At 43.6% G+C, this 18,223-nt stretch overlaps 1 protein-coding gene across 4 annotated transcripts in view; it reads right to left on the bottom strand.

The window, feature by feature from the left end:
- LOC129838303 (scm-like with four MBT domains protein 2) overlaps positions 1 to 18,223 on the bottom strand; it is a 44,166-nt gene that overhangs the window by 13,237 nt on the left and 12,706 nt on the right. For 2 of the 4 annotated variants that reach the window (XM_055905200.1, XM_055905202.1), the window contains exons 5-6: positions 10,237 to 10,257; positions 2,538 to 2,626 (exon numbers count right to left, since the gene is read on the bottom strand). In XM_055905200.1, coding sequence (XP_055761175.1) covers positions 2,538 to 2,626; positions 10,237 to 10,257 — 110 coding nt within the window. The remainder of the gene's footprint in view (positions 1 to 2,537; positions 2,627 to 10,236; positions 10,258 to 18,223) is intronic. The other 2 variants (XM_055905201.1, XM_055905203.1) reach the window with 1 other exon arrangement.

Here is an 18,223-nt window from a genome sequence, read left to right as displayed (position 1 = left end):
TCGGCCCACCACCTCAAGCTCAACAAGACGGAGCTGCTCTTCCTACCGGGGAAGGCCTGCCGGCTGAAAGACCTCTCCATCACGGTTCACAACTCCAGTGTCGCCCTCCCAGAGTGCAAAGAACCTTGCCGTGACCCTGGACAAAACCCTGTCGTTCTCTGCAAACATCAAAGCAATGACTCGCTCCTGCAGGTTCATGCTCTACAACATTCGTAGAGTATGACCCTACCACACGCAGGGAGCTGCGCAGGTCCTAATCCAGGCACTTGTGATCTTCCGTCTGGATAACTGCAACTTCCCAAGCTCTCCCATGTCATCCCGTTCCTTCACACACTCCACAGGCTTCAGGTCGAAGCTAGCGTCGACTACAAGACCATGGTGGTTTCCTACGGAGCAGCAAGAGGAACTACCCATCCCTACTTTCAGGCTATGCTCAAATCCTACACCCCAACCCGAGCACTCCGTTCTACCACCTCTGGTCTCTTGGCAGTCCCACACCTATGGAAGGGCAGCTCTCACTCAGCCCAGTACAAGCTCTTCCAGACCCAGCATCCCCCTAAAGTTAGGACAGCAGAGTCCCTGCCCATCTCCAAAAGCACCTGAAAGCCTACCTCTTCAAAGAGCATGTTAATCGACTTCATCAATAAGTGCATTGACGACGTCGTCCCCACAGTGACTGTACGTACATATCCCAACCAGAAACCATGGATTACAGGCAACATCCGCATCGAGCTAAAGGCTAGAGCTGCCGCTTTCAAGGAGCTAGAGACTAATCTGCTTACAAGAAATCCCGCTATGCCCTCAGATGAACCGTCAAACAAGCAAAGCGTCAATAAAGGATTAAGATTGAATCCTACTACACCGGCTCTGACGCTCGTTGGATGTGGCAGGGCTTGAAAACTATTACGGACTACAAAGGGAAACCCAGACGCGAGCTGCCCAGTGACGCTAGCCTGCCAGATGAGCTAAATGCCTTTTGTGCTCACTTGGAGGCAAGCAACACTGAAGCATGCACGAGAGCACCAGCTGTTCTGGATGACTGTTTGATAACGCTCTCAGTAGCCGATGTGAACAAAACCTTAAAACAGGTCAACATTCACAAAGCCGCTGGGCCAGACGGATTACCAGGACGTGTACTCAAAGCATGCGCGGACCAACTGTCAAGTGTCTTCACTGACATTTTCAACCTCTCCCTGACCGATTCTGTAATTCAAGCAGACCACCATAGTCCCTGTGCCCAAGGAAGCTAAGGTAACCTACCGCCCCGTGGCACTCACATCGGTAGCCATGAAGTGCTTTGAAATCATCAACAGCATCCTCACGGACACCCTAGACCCACTCCAATTCGCAGATCCACAGATGACGCAATCTCAATCGCACTCCACTATCTCACCTGGACAAAGGGAACACCAATGTGAGAATGCTGTTCATTGACACCAGCTCAGCGTTCAACACCATAGTGCCCACGAAGCTCATCACTAAGCTAAGGACTCTGGGACTAAACACCTCCCTCTGCAACTGGATCCTGGATTTCCTGATGGGCCGCCCCCAGGTTGTAAGGGTAGGTAACGACACATCCGTCCCGCTGATCCTCAACACGGGGGCCTCTTAGGGGTGCGTGCTCAGTCCCCTCCTGTACTCCCTGTTCACTCATGACTGCATGGCCAGGCACGACTCCAACACCATCATTAAGTTTGCTGATGACACAACAATGGACGGCCTGATCACCGACAACAACGAGACGGCCTATAGGCAGGAGGTCAGAGAGCTGGCAAGGTGGTGCCAGGACAACAACCTCTCCCTCAATGTGAGCAAGACAAAGGAGCTGATCGTGGACTACAGGAAAAGGAGGGCCGAACAGGCCCCCATTAACATCAACGGGGCTGTAGTGGAGAAGGCGGCATTGAATGTTCCTGAGTTGCCTAGTTACAGTTTTGTCTTAAATCTGCTTGAAAATCTATGGCAAGACTTGAAAGTGGCTGTCTAGCAACGATCAACAACCAACTTGACAGGGCTTGAAGAAATTTGAAAAGAATAATGTGCAAAATTTGTCAAATCCAGGTGTGCAAAGCTCTTAGAGACTTACCCAGAAAGACTCACAGCTGTAATCGCTGCCAAAGGGGATTCTAACATGTATTGACTCGTGTGAATACTTATGTGAGAGAAAAAGAGAATATTTCTGTATTTCATTTTCAATACATTTGCTAACATTTCTGAAATCCTATTTTCCCTTAGTCATTGTGGGGGTATTGTGTGTAGATGGTTGAGAACAAATATAAATGTAATCCATTTTTGAATTCAGGCTGTAAGACAACACAATACGGAATAAGTCAAGAGGTATTAATTCTTTGACGGCACTGCATGTGTGATTTCCTCTTTGAGAGGGAACTGGTATTATCTGGGGTGAGACTTCAGCTTAAAATACAGAGCTCAACAGATTAGCTAAAGCTCTAAATGTGTTGATGGTTAATACACGGGTGTCACCTACGCATACACAGTCTCGTTCTCCGTCACACTCCCACCGAGACAGTACTCACCCCTTCCAGTAGGTTTGCTGGTGCGGTCCGTGAGCCCGTCAAGTCCTGGATGAGAAAATCTGTCCAGTCACTGTACTTCTCCTTGATGGCTACAAGACAGAACAGAGGGAGAGATAGACGGTCAAATATACTGTGCAAGCGAAACCATACATGACAATGCATTTACATATATTTGCACCAGGCTAAGCAGTGAACAACAGTGGAAAACAGTTAGATACAGAGCACTACAGTGTAGAGCAGTCCACATACGCAGGGGTTTAACGAGATACAATGGGAGCATGGTAGAAAAAGCAGGCATGAATGAACACACACACGTATCACCCTTTCCAGAGCCATTTAAAAGGTTGGTTCCTGTTCATTTGCATAGGACATGTTTGTTTCTTTCTGTTTCACACAGTGCAACAGTAGTGATGTTTAATTCATGGTGCATTGTGGGTCTTGATTTTACTTTGACTTCACGCTGACTAGTGACTTCCCAAAGACAGGCAGACACTGCTTCTCCAATAGAAATCCCCGAACACACTTGTAGGCGATGTCATGGCGACACTGGCTAGCTAAGCTCGCGCGTAGAAACACTTCATCAGGTTTAACGGTCATCTCGCACCAAACTGAGCATGTGCAGGCCGTCAAATCAAAAGGCACTCCTTTGATATAAAGTTGTTTTTGACTAAAATGTTAAATGTTTCAGTTTGTCACTTTGACACGGTTGGAGTAATATGTTCAACTACTTAGGAAATTGTCTCGAATCGAGGTTGTGACTTTAGATTTCAAGAAAATGAACAACTAAGGCAGGGGTGTGAAACTCAAACAGGGCAAAAGGGCCATATTGGAAAAAAACTGCTTGACTTGTAGTGCAAGTATACAGTCGGTATGGAAGCGGGCCAAAATGAATTGACAACCCAAGTCATTATGCAGGTGTTTGACACAAACATTTTCACTTCTCTCATTTACTTCTCAAACCCCCAAAACCGGCCTGGTCTGCTTGGTCGGTTTCGCAATTGTTTCCGGAAGTCTCGCGATGTTCAGAAGCTCTGTGGTTTAGAAACTCTGTGGTTCTAGTAAGTCTCTCACACACACACACACACACACACACACACACACACACACACACACACACACACACACACACACACACACACACACACACACACACACACACACACACACACACACACACACACACACACACACACACACACACACACACACACACACACACAAACAAAACTAGAGTAATCTATTTTTAAGTGATGAGTTATCCACCCCTCTCCAAAAACATCTAATGCTCTAGATTTACAGTAACTAATTGGACGCAAAGATTCTGAGAATATCTGACTCAATGGGGCAAGATGAGATGAGTCACTGTAGAACGACTAGTGGCCAGTAGCCTAGGTCATAGAGGATTACACCGCTACCTGTTATTAAGGCAAGCTACACTTAGAAAACAAATAGAAAAATTCATTCCTATGGGAAAGAACAGAGGTATTTTCCCCTAATTTTATATTCTCTCATTAGTATATTCTTCTGAAGTCAGATTTAGAGAAACAGTGAATTCATTTTCCTACAAACAAATCACTGTCTCGGGACATAGCCGATCCTTTTTTCCATACATGGTGCAAGTAATGTCTCTCTGCCCCAGTGCATCTCTCCACACCACCCCTGGTTAATAATAGGGTTTTTTCCACACACACACACACACACACACACACACACACACACACACACACACACACACACACACACACACACACACACACACACACACACACACACACACAGTGCTCCTGTTGATCTGCGGTGTGCAGAAATAGATCAACTATTTTTATAGATCCTCCTAGATTAGTCATCAAGCCATTTAGAATAGGCCACAGAGCAGAATGCAGGCTGCTGCTTCGGCATCTGAACTTCTGCCCATCCCCCTCTCCCTCCCTCCCTCCCTCTCTTTTCTACCTCCTCGGCTCCCTCAGGTCCAGAATGTAGTTACAGTACTAGTTTGCATGTAAATTATATATTTTTTCCTTTGTCTTGCCCATCCTCCAGGCGATAGACACTGAGGCAAATCCTGACTTCCACATAACAATAACTGCATAATTTACTTAGAAAAGGGGTTCTCTTCAATCTTTCATCTCCTCTCCTCTCCTCTCCTCTCCTCTCCTCTCCTCTCCTCTCCTCTCCTCTCCTCTCCTCTCCTCTCCTCTCCTAGCTTTTGCTACACTGGGAGACATCCAAACAAATATCCAACATCGAAAAAAAATATCTGATTTGCATATCCAACAACAAGCCATTGTGTAAACAGACAGTGAAGGCTAATTCAAAAGCGTATTTAAGATAATCAAAGCGATTACTAAAAGAACAAGTCTGGCCTGTATCATGGCAGGGAGGGATGTTTTCATCTGTGATCACAGCAGTACAGCAGATTCTAATCAGGGCTAATGGGACCAAATTAGACGATTTATTCTCAGTCTCACACAGTGCTTATCTAGTCATTATTATTACAGTGGCATAGTAAACCACACAGATACAATACCTATCTACCAAGTCTTCTGGGGGTCTTGTAAGACTGAATTAATAGTATAACCACAGACCCTATATCAGGGTTTAATATATACCAGTAACAACCTAATAATCTACTGCAAGTAAATACCCCATTGTTTAACCAGGTGGGTTGGCATCAAAAAACGACCTTTTAGAAAAATGCCAAAATACACAAAGTAGAAAGACAAAATCAACAGCAGAGATACAGGTGAATGTAATTTATAGTCAGAAATTTAGCTCAATAGTCACTGAATGACAGCCAACAGGATAGACAGACACCTCTCTGTTGTGATAGGCTAAATCACGTGTAGGCGTTTTACGACAAGGCAGGCGCCCTAGCTAGTTAACGTAAAGCCATGTTGATGAGAAGTCAGGAGTGAATAAGAGACAACCATGAAATATGAATTAACTCAGGTGTGTTTACAGTAAGTGCGGTGAATTTACTTCCCCGGGACGTAAGGGGTTAAGAGTGTGTGTGAGAAGTGTGTGTAGGTGGGGTGGGGCGTTTGTAAATGGCTGCTATAATGACATGCATGGCTAAACCTAATATCACCTGGGCTAGGTAGAGAACAAGACTGCCCCACACTAAATACACCCAGCACTAGTTACATAATCAGTATGAAAATGGACACAAGCAAATGAGATTGGAGATGGGACTACACCCGTCCACACTATACTACACAGCAAGTAAATACAAAGCTGTTGCAAATCAGGTGGTGGAGATGGGGAGGATGGGTCATTTGGGTATCAAATCAGTCCTGGCCTGCTTTTTCTGACTGCCTTGTGTTAGTTAGTTGGCTTGTCTTTGACCAGGTTGATGTGTGTGTAGTCCTTCCTGCCAACTAAGGATTCATTCCTGCACTATTAAGGACAGAGGCAGGTCAAGAGAGTGTTCACACACACAAACACACACAGAGCTGTGAAGGAGGCCTGAGCCCCATCTCAGCGCTTCCTCTCTAGCAGGTCCTGGCAGGAAGGAGTGAGTGTGGTGAATGCATTATGCAAATGACCTCTATGGGGTTCTGAGAGCAGCGCTGTTATCACATGACTAAACTTGTGATACCTTCAAAGCTCTTGACACACACACACACACGTTGCTGTGCGAAATCTGAAAAAATGTAAAGTGTAATAATATTTAGCTGGAACCACTACTCTCTGTTTATAATCTATGCATAGTTACTTTACCTACATGTACAGATTACTTCAATTAGCTCGACTAAACAGTGCCCCCGCACATTGACTCTGTACCGGTACCCCCTGTATATAGCCTCACTATTGTTATTTTACTGCTGCTCTTTAACTATTTGTTACTTTTATTTTTTACTTATCTATGTTTTACTTAACACTTATTTTTCTTAAAACTGCATTGTTGGTTAAGGGCTTGTAAGTAAGTATTTCACTGTAAGGTCTACACCTGTTGTATTCGGAGCATGTGACAAATCAAATTTGATTTGATTTGAAACACGACAGACTGAAGCCCCACCCCGTCACTCAACAGGGAGGCAGCACACGGACAGTTTCTCCACGCTGTGACTGTTTCCCTCAGCATGTCACTCAACAGATTGTTCCAAAAAAACAACAATGCCGCTTTCCATATTGCTTCTAAATATGAATCCCCATGTCGTTTTCTCTATTTTCTCTATATCGTAATAGTTTGTGAATCTTGCTCTTTGCAAAACGCCAGTTAGTCTGAAGGAAACTCATCACTAATGCTACCTTTACTTGAAATGCACTAGCTAGGGCAAAGCAAACACATGCTGAAACATGAGGTGAAGGAGGAGGATGAATGGCACGACAACAAGACTCAGGATCTCGTCACGGTATCTCTGTGCATTCAAATTGCCATAATGCCATCTATAAAATGTCCCCAGCTTATGCCTTCCTATACCATAATACTATATACCATAATACTATATACCATAATACTATATACCATAATCCTACCGCCACCATGGTGCACTGTGTTCACAACGTTGTCAGCAAACCGCTCGCCCAGTTGAAACCAGTGGCCATCGAAGCTGAGCATTTGCCGACTGAAGTAGGTTACGACACCAAACTGCAGTCAGGTCAAGACCCTGGTGAGGACGACGAGCATTCAGATTAGCTTCCCAAGACAGTTTCTGACAGTTTGTGCAGAAATTCTTTGGTTGTGCAAACCCACAGTTTCATCAGCTGTCTGGGTGGCTGGTCTCAATCCGACAGGTGAAGAAGCCGGGTGGGGAGGTCCTGGGCTGGCATGGTTACACGTGGTCTGCGGTTGTGAGACTGGTTGGACGCGCTGCCAATTTCTGGAAAACAACGTTGGAGTCGGCTTATAGTAGAGAAATGAACATTAGATTCTCTGGCAACAGCTCTGGTGGAAATTCTTTCAATCACCATGCCAATTGCACACTCCCTCAACTTGAGACATCTTTGGCATTGTGTTGTGTGCACATTTAAGAGTGGTGCTTCTAACTTTAAGTTAGGCGCACCAGTGCTACCAATTAAATATATAAATGTAGAGCCCCGCACACACACACACACTGGTAATTCTGGAATAGGAATCCTGGTGAATTCTGAGAATGTGTTATAGAATGTGCCGAGCAGGCAGTCAGCCGTGTCTAGACAAGCTAAGATCCTAGGCTGAGACACCTGCTGTCTAGTGGAAGACTGTCAGAGAGTTTCATTCTGGTAATACACACTTGTGGAACTGGAAGGGGATATGCACATTCTGAACTTGAGAATACCGGTGCTAGGATAAAAAAAAAGAATGGGTCATTCTTGAATTGTGGTGGTAAATGCGGTTGCTTGACTTTGGCACCATTTAAAATTGATTTAACATGACAAATACATGTTTTATTTAACTGTTATTTATTAAGAAAACACACGCAGTGGCCACCTCATTCACAAAAATGGTTCCTACAGACAGTGAGTCACGTGGACGTGGCTTGCTATATAAAGCAGGCAGACAGGCATCCATTTACTGTTCGATTGAACGTTAGAATGGGAATAACTAGTGACCTAAGCGACTGAGCGTGGTATGATCATCTGTGCCAGGAGCACCGGTTCTAGGTTCTCAGAAACAGCCGGCCTCCTGGGCTTTTCACGCACGACTTTGTCAAAGGAGAATGGTGCGACAAACCAAAAACATCCAGCCAGGGGCAGTCCTGTGGGCATCAGCTAGCTGATGAGAGAGGTCGAAGGAGAACGGCAAGAATGGAGCAAGCTAACAGGTGGGCCACAAACAGGCAAATAACGACGTAGTACAACAGTGGTGTGCAGAACGGAACGCACAACTCGTCAGTCATCGTCACGGATGGGCGATAGCAGCAAACCACACTGGGTTCCACTCCTATCAGCTAAAAACAAGAAGCAGCTTCCGTGGGCATGGAATCCCGGTCCCTGTTGCGTCATGCTGATGGCAGAGTCAGGATTTGGTGTAAGCAGCATGAGGAAAAGTAAAGATACCTTTATAGAAAATGACTCAAGTAAAAGTGAGTCACCCAGTAAAATACTACTTGAGTAAAAGTCTAAGTATTTGGTTTTAATTATACTTATGTATCAAAAGTAAATGTAATTTCTAAATATATACTAAGTAAAAGTATACATTATTTCAAATTCCTTGTATTAAGCAAACCAGACAGCACCATTTTCTTTTTTGAAACCTTTTTTATATTTTTTATTTTTTTACAGCTAACACTCAGACATCATTTACAAACGAAGCATGTTTAGTGAGTCCACCAGATAAGAGGCAGTAGGGATGACCAAGGATGTGCTCTTGAATTAGACCCTTTTTCCTGTCCTGCTAAGCAGTCAAAAGTACTTTTGGGTGTTAGGGAAAATGTATTGAGAAAAATGTACATCCTTTTCTTTAGAAATCTAGTGATGTAAAAATATAAATAAAGTAAAGTACAGATACTAAAAAAGTAGTAAGTAGTACTTTAAAGTATTTTTACTTAAGTACTTTACACCACTGACACACATACACACGTTGCAAAGTTATATTCTGAACTCTGCCCCCCTCCCCAGTTAAAACGGAGCCTATAAACAACAGCGAGACTGACTACCACAGAATGTGTGTACATAGGTCCTTTATACTGCAACCCATCTATTTGTATGCATTGTAGATACTACTGGGGGCTAACAAATTGGCTTGTCCCACTGGTGATGTGTAGAGGTGTAGTGACATGGTTTGGAGATTTAGAGATAGATACGCCTATTATTTTGAACAATGAACAAAAGTATTAAATATATTGCATAGATCAACAAAAACAAGGAAGGCCATTAAAATACATTCTTTTTTAAAAACTATTATAATGTGTGTCCATCAGTTTTATGTCACTGGTGTTACCACCTTGAAAATCATTGATTACAAGGACCTTGAGCATTCTCACCAGTGGCAAACTGTTATCGGGGGACGGGTCTATATATTTTTTTTAAAGTATTAGCATATCACACCCTGTTAGAATGTCATACATTTGAGGATTCCATTAATAATTCGGTGTGTCCAAATATAGTGTCACTTGGTGTTAGTCAATTGATATGAAAGGAAATAACCTGAGTAAAATGATTAATCATATCACGGTAAAGTATTTTTTAAGTATTGGCGACCTTAGATTTGAGAATTTGTGGACTCCATTTCCTAATTTACCTAAAAGGTATATTTGATGTTACCAAAATGCCATGCCCAAATACCACTGTAATTCAAGAACCCCCCTAATGCAGATAGAAGTGTGCTGGCCTCACTTCTATCATCTATCCCTCCAAAATAATAGGTGGGGGAGAGGTGCAGAAATGGGGAAATACAGAGGGGCATGCAGAAAGACGAAGAAAGACGGGGGGTGGGGGGTATAAGAATCAAACAAACTCTGAGGCAACATCCTGTAAGCTGACAAGGAGGAGGAAAAGGAAGCACACATGCAATGATGGGAAGGTTAGTGATATGCAGAATTCTTGAGACGTCCCAACCCTAAATCCTAAACCTAACCCCTACCCTAACCTACCCTTAACCTAACCATAACCAAAACCCTAGCTAACCCTAACCTAACAACTGTTTTAAACGTCAACTTCAATGGGGTGAGGTCAGAGTTGGATGCCCCAAGAATCCCAATTAGACTTTTCTTTGCTGAGAAGAGCCGGCAGGCAGGCAGGCGAGTTAGTCAGGAAGACTGATAGGGCTGCTTACCTTTTCTTAGGTAAACGTTATCTGAGAAACAAAAAGAAATAAAGATAACTGTAACATAGAAACACACACACACACACACGCACACACTTTGCTTGGCGTGATGCAAGAGGCTTGATGACAAAAAACAATGAAGGGGAGAAGTCACTGTTATTTGATCAATTATCGTATCAAGGAGAAAACATGAAGAGGAAAGGTTGCCTAAATGTAACCTAATATTACCTTCCCAGCTTAGTGAGACACTACAGCCTTCCACTCCCCACCTGATCCTGTTCTGCAAATACATGAGGTCTACCAGCCCTATTCACTGAGCCGCATACAGTAGATAGCAAACACACATACACTCACACCAACAGTCTGTGTCCACCTCTCATGCAAACCCTTATTATAGACAAACCCATAAACGCAAAATCTCTTGAGTCAAATCGAAACGAGAGTGTGTGCGTGCCATGGTGTGTGTCAACTACCCAGTCCCTTGGGTGTCCTCTAACCCACTAAACACGCATGGTTATTACAGTCCATTTCATTCCCATTCAGTCTCCTCAACCCATCAGCTCTCAGCCAACACAGAGATACTCTATGTGTCTCTTGTGGCCACTCATGCTCCAGTGCATGTGTTAAAAGGTCAATTAAAACTACATAAAAATCAAGCACATTTTATCCCCCACTGCTGCAGTTTCTATAGGTCTATTATATATTGGTTTACACTGTCCTATTTTTACCCCACAGTGAGATTTGCCACCAGGTAAAGATTGTGGTGTGAAAAAAAGTCAGGTAGAAGCAAATTCAGCATAAATAAATCAAAACTCTGTTATGGAGGGTGAGTCATGTGGATGAGATGATCCGGTGTGAAAATGCCTTTTCTAGAACGGCCGCTGAAAGGAGGATCGGATGCTAAATTATAGATGGGATTTATTTTTGACAAACTTTGGAAGGGGTGAAACAGAAGGATCAGAGGGTGGAAAGGGAGAACATGAGGTTAGATAGAGCATTAGAGTTGGAGAAAGGGTGACTTGCTATATTTACCGTGGCTAATATTACATGAGGTTAAATCGAGCGTGTGTGTGTGTTTGTGTGTGTTCAACAAACTAAACAAGATAAATAAACAATCACTTTATGAGCAAACATCGTGTTCATCCGAGTCCACCTTGAATTAAAGTTGCTAAATGTATTTGGGTGTCAGTTGTGTGTTTCTGGGCAGGTTTGACTAAACAGAGCAGTCAGCTGTTGTGTGTTGGCTGACTAGGCAGAATGAGCTCTCACTCTTATTGACTCACAAGGGCTGGACCAGGGCAGGGTAGTGTCAAAACAGGCTGAGACTGTGTGTTTGTGCCTTGGGATAGGGTGCACTGTGTCTGTGTGAACAGGTTTAATTGGGGTCTCTACAAGCTACAGGTGTTGTATTATACTAGGAGGTCAGGTAAAGTCCAGCTACAGGTGTTGTATTATACTATGAGGTCAGGTAAAGTCCAGCTACAGGTATTGTATTATACTAGGAGGTCAGGTAAAGTCCAGCTACAGGTGTTGTATTATACTAGGAGGTCAGGTAAAGTCCAGCTACAGGTGTTGTATTATACTAGGTCAGGTAAAGTCCAGCTACAGGTGTTGTATTATACTAGGAGGTCAGGTAAAGTCCAGCTACAGGTATTGTATTATACTAGGAGGTCGGGTAAAGTCCAGCCACAGGTGTTGTATTATACTAGGAGGTCAGGTAAAGTCCAGCTACAGGTGTTGTATTATACTAGGAGGTCAGGTAAAGTCCAGCTACAGGTGCTGTATTATACTAGGAGGGCAGGTAAAGTCCAGCTACAGGTGTTGTATTATACTAGGAGGTCAGGTAAAGTCCAGCTACAGGTGTTGTATTATACTAGAGGGTCAGGTAAAGTCCAGCTACAGGTGTTGTATTATACAAGAGGGTCAGGTAAAGTCCAGCTACAAGTGTTGTATTATACTAGAGGGTCAGGTAAAGTCCAGCTACAGGTGTTGTATTAAACTAGGAAGCCAGGTAAAGTCCAGCTACAGGTGTTGTATTATACTAGGAAGCCAGGTAAAGTCCAGCTACGGGTGTTGTATGATACACGGAGGTCAGCAACAGGTGTCCAGCTACGGGTGTTGTATTATACTGAAGGTCAAGTAAAATCCAGCTACGGGTGTTGTATTATACTAGGAGGTCAGGTAAAATCCAGCTATAGGTGTTGCATTATACTCGGAGGTCAGGTAATTCCAGCTGCGGGTGTTGCATTATATTAGGAGGTCAGGTGAAGTCCAGCTACAGGTGTTGTATTATACTAGGAAGCCAGGAAAGTCCATCTACAGGTGTTGTATTATACTAGGAGGTCAGGTAAAGTCCAGCTACAGGTGTTGTATGATACTGGAGGTTAGGTAAAGTCCAGCTACAGGCATTGTATTATATTAGGAGGTCAGGTGAAGTCCAGCTACAGGTGTTGTATTATACTAGGAGGTCAGGTAAAGTCCAGCTACGGGTGTTGTATTATACTAGGAAGCCAGGTAAAGTCCAGCTACGGGTGTTGTATTATACACGGAGGTCAGCAACAGGTGTCCAGCTACGGGTGTTGTATTATACTAGGAGGTCAGGTAAAGTCCAGCTACAGGTGTTGTATTATACTAGGAGGTCAGGTAAAGTCCAGCAACAGGTCTTGTATTATACTAAGAGGTCAGGTAAAATCCAGCTACAGGTGTTGCATTATACTAGGAGGTCAGGTAAAGTCCAGCTACAGGTGTTGTATTATACTAGGAGGTCAGGTAAAGTCCAGCTACAGGTGTTGTATTATACTAGGAGGTCAGGTAAAGTCCAGCTACAGGTGTTGTATTATACTAGAGGGTCAGGTAAAGTCCAGCTACAGGTGTTGTATTATACTAGAGGGTCAGGTAAAGTCCAGCTACAGGTGTTGTATTATACTAGAGGGTCAGGTAAAGTCCAGCTACAGGTGTTGTATTATACTAGAGGGTCAGGTAAAGTCCAGCTACAGGTGTTGTATTATACTAGAGGGTCAGGTAAAGTCCAGCTACAGGTGTTGTATTATACTAGGAGGTCAGGTAAAGTCCAGCTACAGGTGTTGTATTATACTAGGAGGTCAGGTAAAGTCCAGCTACAGGTGTTGTATTATACTAGGTCAGGTAATGTCCAGCTACAGGTGTTGTATTATACTAGGAGGTCAGGTAAAATCCAGCTACAGGTGTTGTATTAAACTAGGAAGCCAGGTAAAGTCCAGCTACAGGTGTTGTATTATACTAGGTCAGGTAATGTCCAGCTACAGGTGTTGTATTATACTAGGAGGTCAGGTAAAATCCAGCTACAGGTGTTGTATTAAACTAGGAAGCCAGGTAAAGTCCAGCTACAGGTGTTGTATTATACTAGGAAGCCAGGTAAAGTCCAGCTACGGGTGTTGTATGATACACGGAGGTCAGCAACAGGTGTCCAGCTACGGGAGTTGTATTATACTGAAGGTCAGGTAAAATCCAGCTATAGGTGTTGCATTATACTCGGAGGTCAGGTAATTCCAGCTGCGGGTGTTGCATTATATTAGGAGGTCAGGTGAAGTCCAGCTACAGGTGTTGTATTATACTAGGAAGCCAGGAAAGTCCATCTACAGGTGTTGTATTATACTAGGAGGTCAGGTAAAGTCCAGCTACAGGTGTTGTATGATACTGGAGGTCAGGTAAAGTCCAGCTACAGGCATTGTATTATACTAGGAGGACAGGTAAAATCCAGCTACAGGTGTTGTATTATACTAGGAGGTCAGGTAAAATCCAGCTACAGGTGGTGCCTTATAGTCGGAGGTCAGGTTATTCCAGCTGCGAGTGTTTTATTATATTAGGAGGTCAGGTGAAGTCCAGCTACAGGTGTTGTATTATACTAGGAGGTCAGGTAAAGTCCAGCTACGGGTGTTGTATTATACTAGGAAGCCAGGTAAAGTCCAGCTACGGGTGTTGTATTATACACGGAGGTCAGCAACAGGTGTCCAGCTGCGGGTGTTTTATTATATTAGGAGGTCAGGTAAAGTCCAGCAACAGGTCTTGTATTATACTAAGAGGTCAGGTAAAATCCAGCTACAGGTGTTGCATTATACTAGGAGGTCAGGTAAAGTCCAGCTACAGGTGTTGTATTATACTAGGAGGTCAGGTAAAGTCCAGCAACAGGTGTTGTATTATAGTTGGAGGTCAGGTAAATTCCAACTACAGGTGTTGCATTATACTAGGAGGTCAGGTAAAGTCCAGCCATGGGTGTTGTATTATACTAGGAGGGCAGGTAAAGTCCAGCTATGGGTGTTGTATTATACTAGGAGGGCAGGTAAAGTCCAGCCAAAGGTGTTGTATTATGCTAGGAGGTCAGGTAAAGTCCAGCTACGGGTGTTGTATTATACTAAGAGGTCAGGTAAAGTCCAGCTACGGGTGTTGTATTATACTAGGAGGTCAGGTAAAGTCCAGCTAAAGGTGTTGTATTATAATAGGAGGTCAGGTAACGTCCAGATACAGGTGTTGTATTATACTAGGTCAGGTAAAGTCCAGCTACAGGTGTTGTATTATACTAGGAGGTCAGGTAAAGTCCAGCTACTGGTGTTGTATTATACTAGGAGGTCAGGTAAAGTCCAGATACAGGTGTTGCATTATACTGGAGGTTAAGTAAAGTCCAGCTACAGGCTTTGTATTATACTAGGAGGACAGGTAAAATCCAGCTACAGGTGTTGCCTTATAGTCGGAGGTCAGGTTATTCCAGCTGCGGGTGTTTTATTATATTAGGAAGTCAGGTGAAGTCCAGCGACAGGTGTTGTATTATACTAGGAAGCAAGGTGAGGTCCATCTACAGGTGTTGTATTATACTAGGAGGCCAGGTAAAGTCCAGCTACAGGTCTTGTATTATACTAAGAGGTCAGGTAAAATCCAGCTACAGGTGTTGCATTATACTAGGAGGTCAGGTAAAGTCCAGCTACAGGTGTTGTATTATACTAGGAGGTCAGGTAAAGTCCAGCTACGGGTGTTGTATAATACTAGATAGCCAGGTAAAGTCCAGCTACGGGTGTTGTATTATACACGGGGGTCAGCAACAGGTGTCCAGCTACGGGTGTTGTATTATACTAGGAGGTCAGGTAAAATCCAGCTACAGCTGTTGCATTATACTAGGAGGTCAGGTAAAGTCCAGCTACAGGTGTTGTATTATACTAGGAGGCCAGGTAAAGTCCAGCAACAGGTCTTGTATTATACTAAGAGGTCAGGTAAAATCCAGCTACAGGTGTTGCATTATACTAGGAGGTCAGGTAAAGTCCAGCTACAGGTGTTGTATTATACTAGGAGGTCAGGTAAAGTCCAGCAACAGGTGTTGTATTATACTAGGAGGTCAGGTAAAATCCAACTACAGGTGTTGCATTATACTAGGAGGTCAGGTAAAGTCCAGCTATGGGTGTTGTATTATACTAGGAGGGCAGGTAAAGTCCAGCCAAAGGTGTTGTATTATGCTAGGAGGTCAGGTAAAGTCCAGCTACGGGTGTTGTATTATACTAAGTGGTCAGGTAAAGTCCAGCTACAGGTGTTGTATTATACTAGGAGGGCAGGTAAAGTCCAGCTACAGGTGTTGTATTACACTAGGAGGTCAGGTAAAATCCAGCTACAGGTGTTGCATTGTTCTCGTACGTCAGGTAATTTCAGCTGCAGGTGTTGAATTATATTAGGAGGTCAGGTGAAGTCCAGCTACAGGTGTTGCATTATACTAGGAAGCCAGGTAAAGTCCAGCTACAGGCGTTGTATTATACTAGGAGGGCAGGTAAAGTCCAGATACAGGTGTTGTATTATACTAGGAGGTCAGGTAAAGTCACGCTACAGGTGTTGCATTATACTAGGAGGTCAGGTAAAGTCCAGCTACGGGTGTTGTATTATACTAGGAGGGCAGGTAAAGTCCAGATACAGGTGTTGTATTACACTAGGATGTCAGGTAAAATCCAGCTACAGGTGTTGCATTGTACTCGTACGTCAGGTAATTTCAGATGCAGGTGTTGAATTATATTAGGAGGTCAGGTGAAGTCCAGCTACAGGTGTTGTATTATACTAGGAAGCCAGGTAAAGTCCATCTACAGGTGTTGTATTATACTAGGAGGTCAGGTAAAGTCTATCTACAGGTGTTGTATTATACTAGGAGGTCAGGTAAAGTCCAGCTACAGGTGTTGTATTATACTAGGATGTCAGGTAAATTCCAGCTACAGGTGTTGTATTATACTAGGAGCTCAGGTAAAATCCAGCTACAGGTGTTGCATTATACTCGGACGTCAGGTCAAGTCCAGCTACAGGTGTTGTATCATACTAGCAGGTAAGGTAAATTCCAGAGACAGGTGTTGTATACTAGGAGGTCAGGTAAAGTCCAGCTACGGGTGTTGTATTATACTAGGAGGGCAGGTAAAGTCCAGCTACAGGTGTTGTATTATACTAGGAAGCCAGGTAAAGTCCATTTACAGGTGTTGTATTATACTATGAGGTCAGGTAAAGTCCAGCTACAGGTGTTGTATTATACTAGGAGGACAGGTAAAGTCCACTTACAGGTGTTGTATTATACTAGGAGGTCAAATAAAGTCCAGCTACAGGTGTTGTATTATACTCGGAGGTCAGGTAATTCCAGCTGCGGGTGTTGCATTATATTAGGAGGTCAGGTGAAGTCCAGCTACAGGTGTTACAATATAACTTGGAAGCCAGGTAAAGTCCATCTACAGGTGTTGTATTATACTATGAGGTCAGGTAAAGTCCAGCTACAGGTGTTGTATTATACTAGGAGGTCAGGTAAAGTCCAGCTACAGGTGTTGTATTATACTAGGAGGTCAGGGAAAATCCAGCTACAGGTGTTGTATTATACTAGCAGGTAAGGTAAATTCTAGCGACAGGTGTTGTATTATATTAGGAAGCCAGGTAAAGTCCAGCTACAGGTGTTGTATTATACTAGGAGGTCAGGTAAAGTCCAGCTACAGGTGTTGTATTATACTAGGAGGTCAGGTAAAGTCCAGCTACAGGTGTTGTATTATACTAGGAGTTCAGGTAAAGTCCAGATACAGGTGTTGTATTATACAAGGAGGTCAGGAAAAGTCCAGATACAGGTGTTGTATTATACTAGGAGGTCAGGTAAAGTCCAGATACAGGTGTTGTATTATACTAGGAGGTCAGGTAAAGTCCAGCTACAGGTGTTGTATTATACTAGGAGGTCAGGTAAAGTCCAGCTACAGGTGTTGTATTATACTAGGAGGTCAGGTAAAGTCCAGCTACGGGTGTTGTATTATACTAAGAGGTCAGGTAACGTCCAGCTACAGGTGTTGTATTATACTAGGAGGTCAGGTAAAGTCCAGCTACGGGTGTTGTATTATACTAGGAGGTAAGGTAAAGTCCAGCTACAGGTGTTGTATTATACTAGGAGGTCAGGTAAAGTCCAGCTACAGGTGTTGTATTATACTAGGAGGTAAGGTAAAGTCCAGCTACAGGTGTTGTATTATACTAGGAGGTCAGGTAAAGTCCAGCTACGGGTGTTGTATTATACTAGGAGGTCAGGTAACGTCCAGCTACAGGTGTTGTATTATACTAGGAGGTCAGGTAAAGTCCAGCTACGGGTGTTGTATTATACTAGGAGGTCAGGTAAAGTCCAGCTACAGGTGTTGTATTATACTAGGAGGTCAGGTAACGTCCAGCTACAGGTGTTGTATTATACTAGGAGGTCAGGTAAAGTCCAGCTACAGGTGTTGTATTATACTAGGAGGTCAGGTAACGTCCAGCTACAGGTGTTGTATTATACTAGGAGGTCAGGTAAAGTCCAGCTACGGGTGTTGTATTATACTAGGAGGTAAGGTAAAGTCCAGCTACAGGTGTTGTATTATACTAGGAGGTCAGGTAAAGTCCAGCTACAGGTGTTGTATTATACTAGGAGGTAAGGTAAAGTCCAGCTACAGGCGTTGTATTATACTAGGAGGTCAGGTAAAGTCCAGCTACAGGTGTTGTATTATAC

Source organism: Salvelinus fontinalis, chromosome 39 (genome assembly GCF_029448725.1).
Source record: "Salvelinus fontinalis isolate EN_2023a chromosome 39, ASM2944872v1, whole genome shotgun sequence".
Lineage (NCBI taxonomy): Eukaryota > Metazoa > Chordata > Actinopteri > Salmoniformes > Salmonidae > Salvelinus > Salvelinus fontinalis.
Note: the sequence above shows the minus strand (reverse complement) of the source record. Positions and strands in the feature narration are given on the sequence as shown.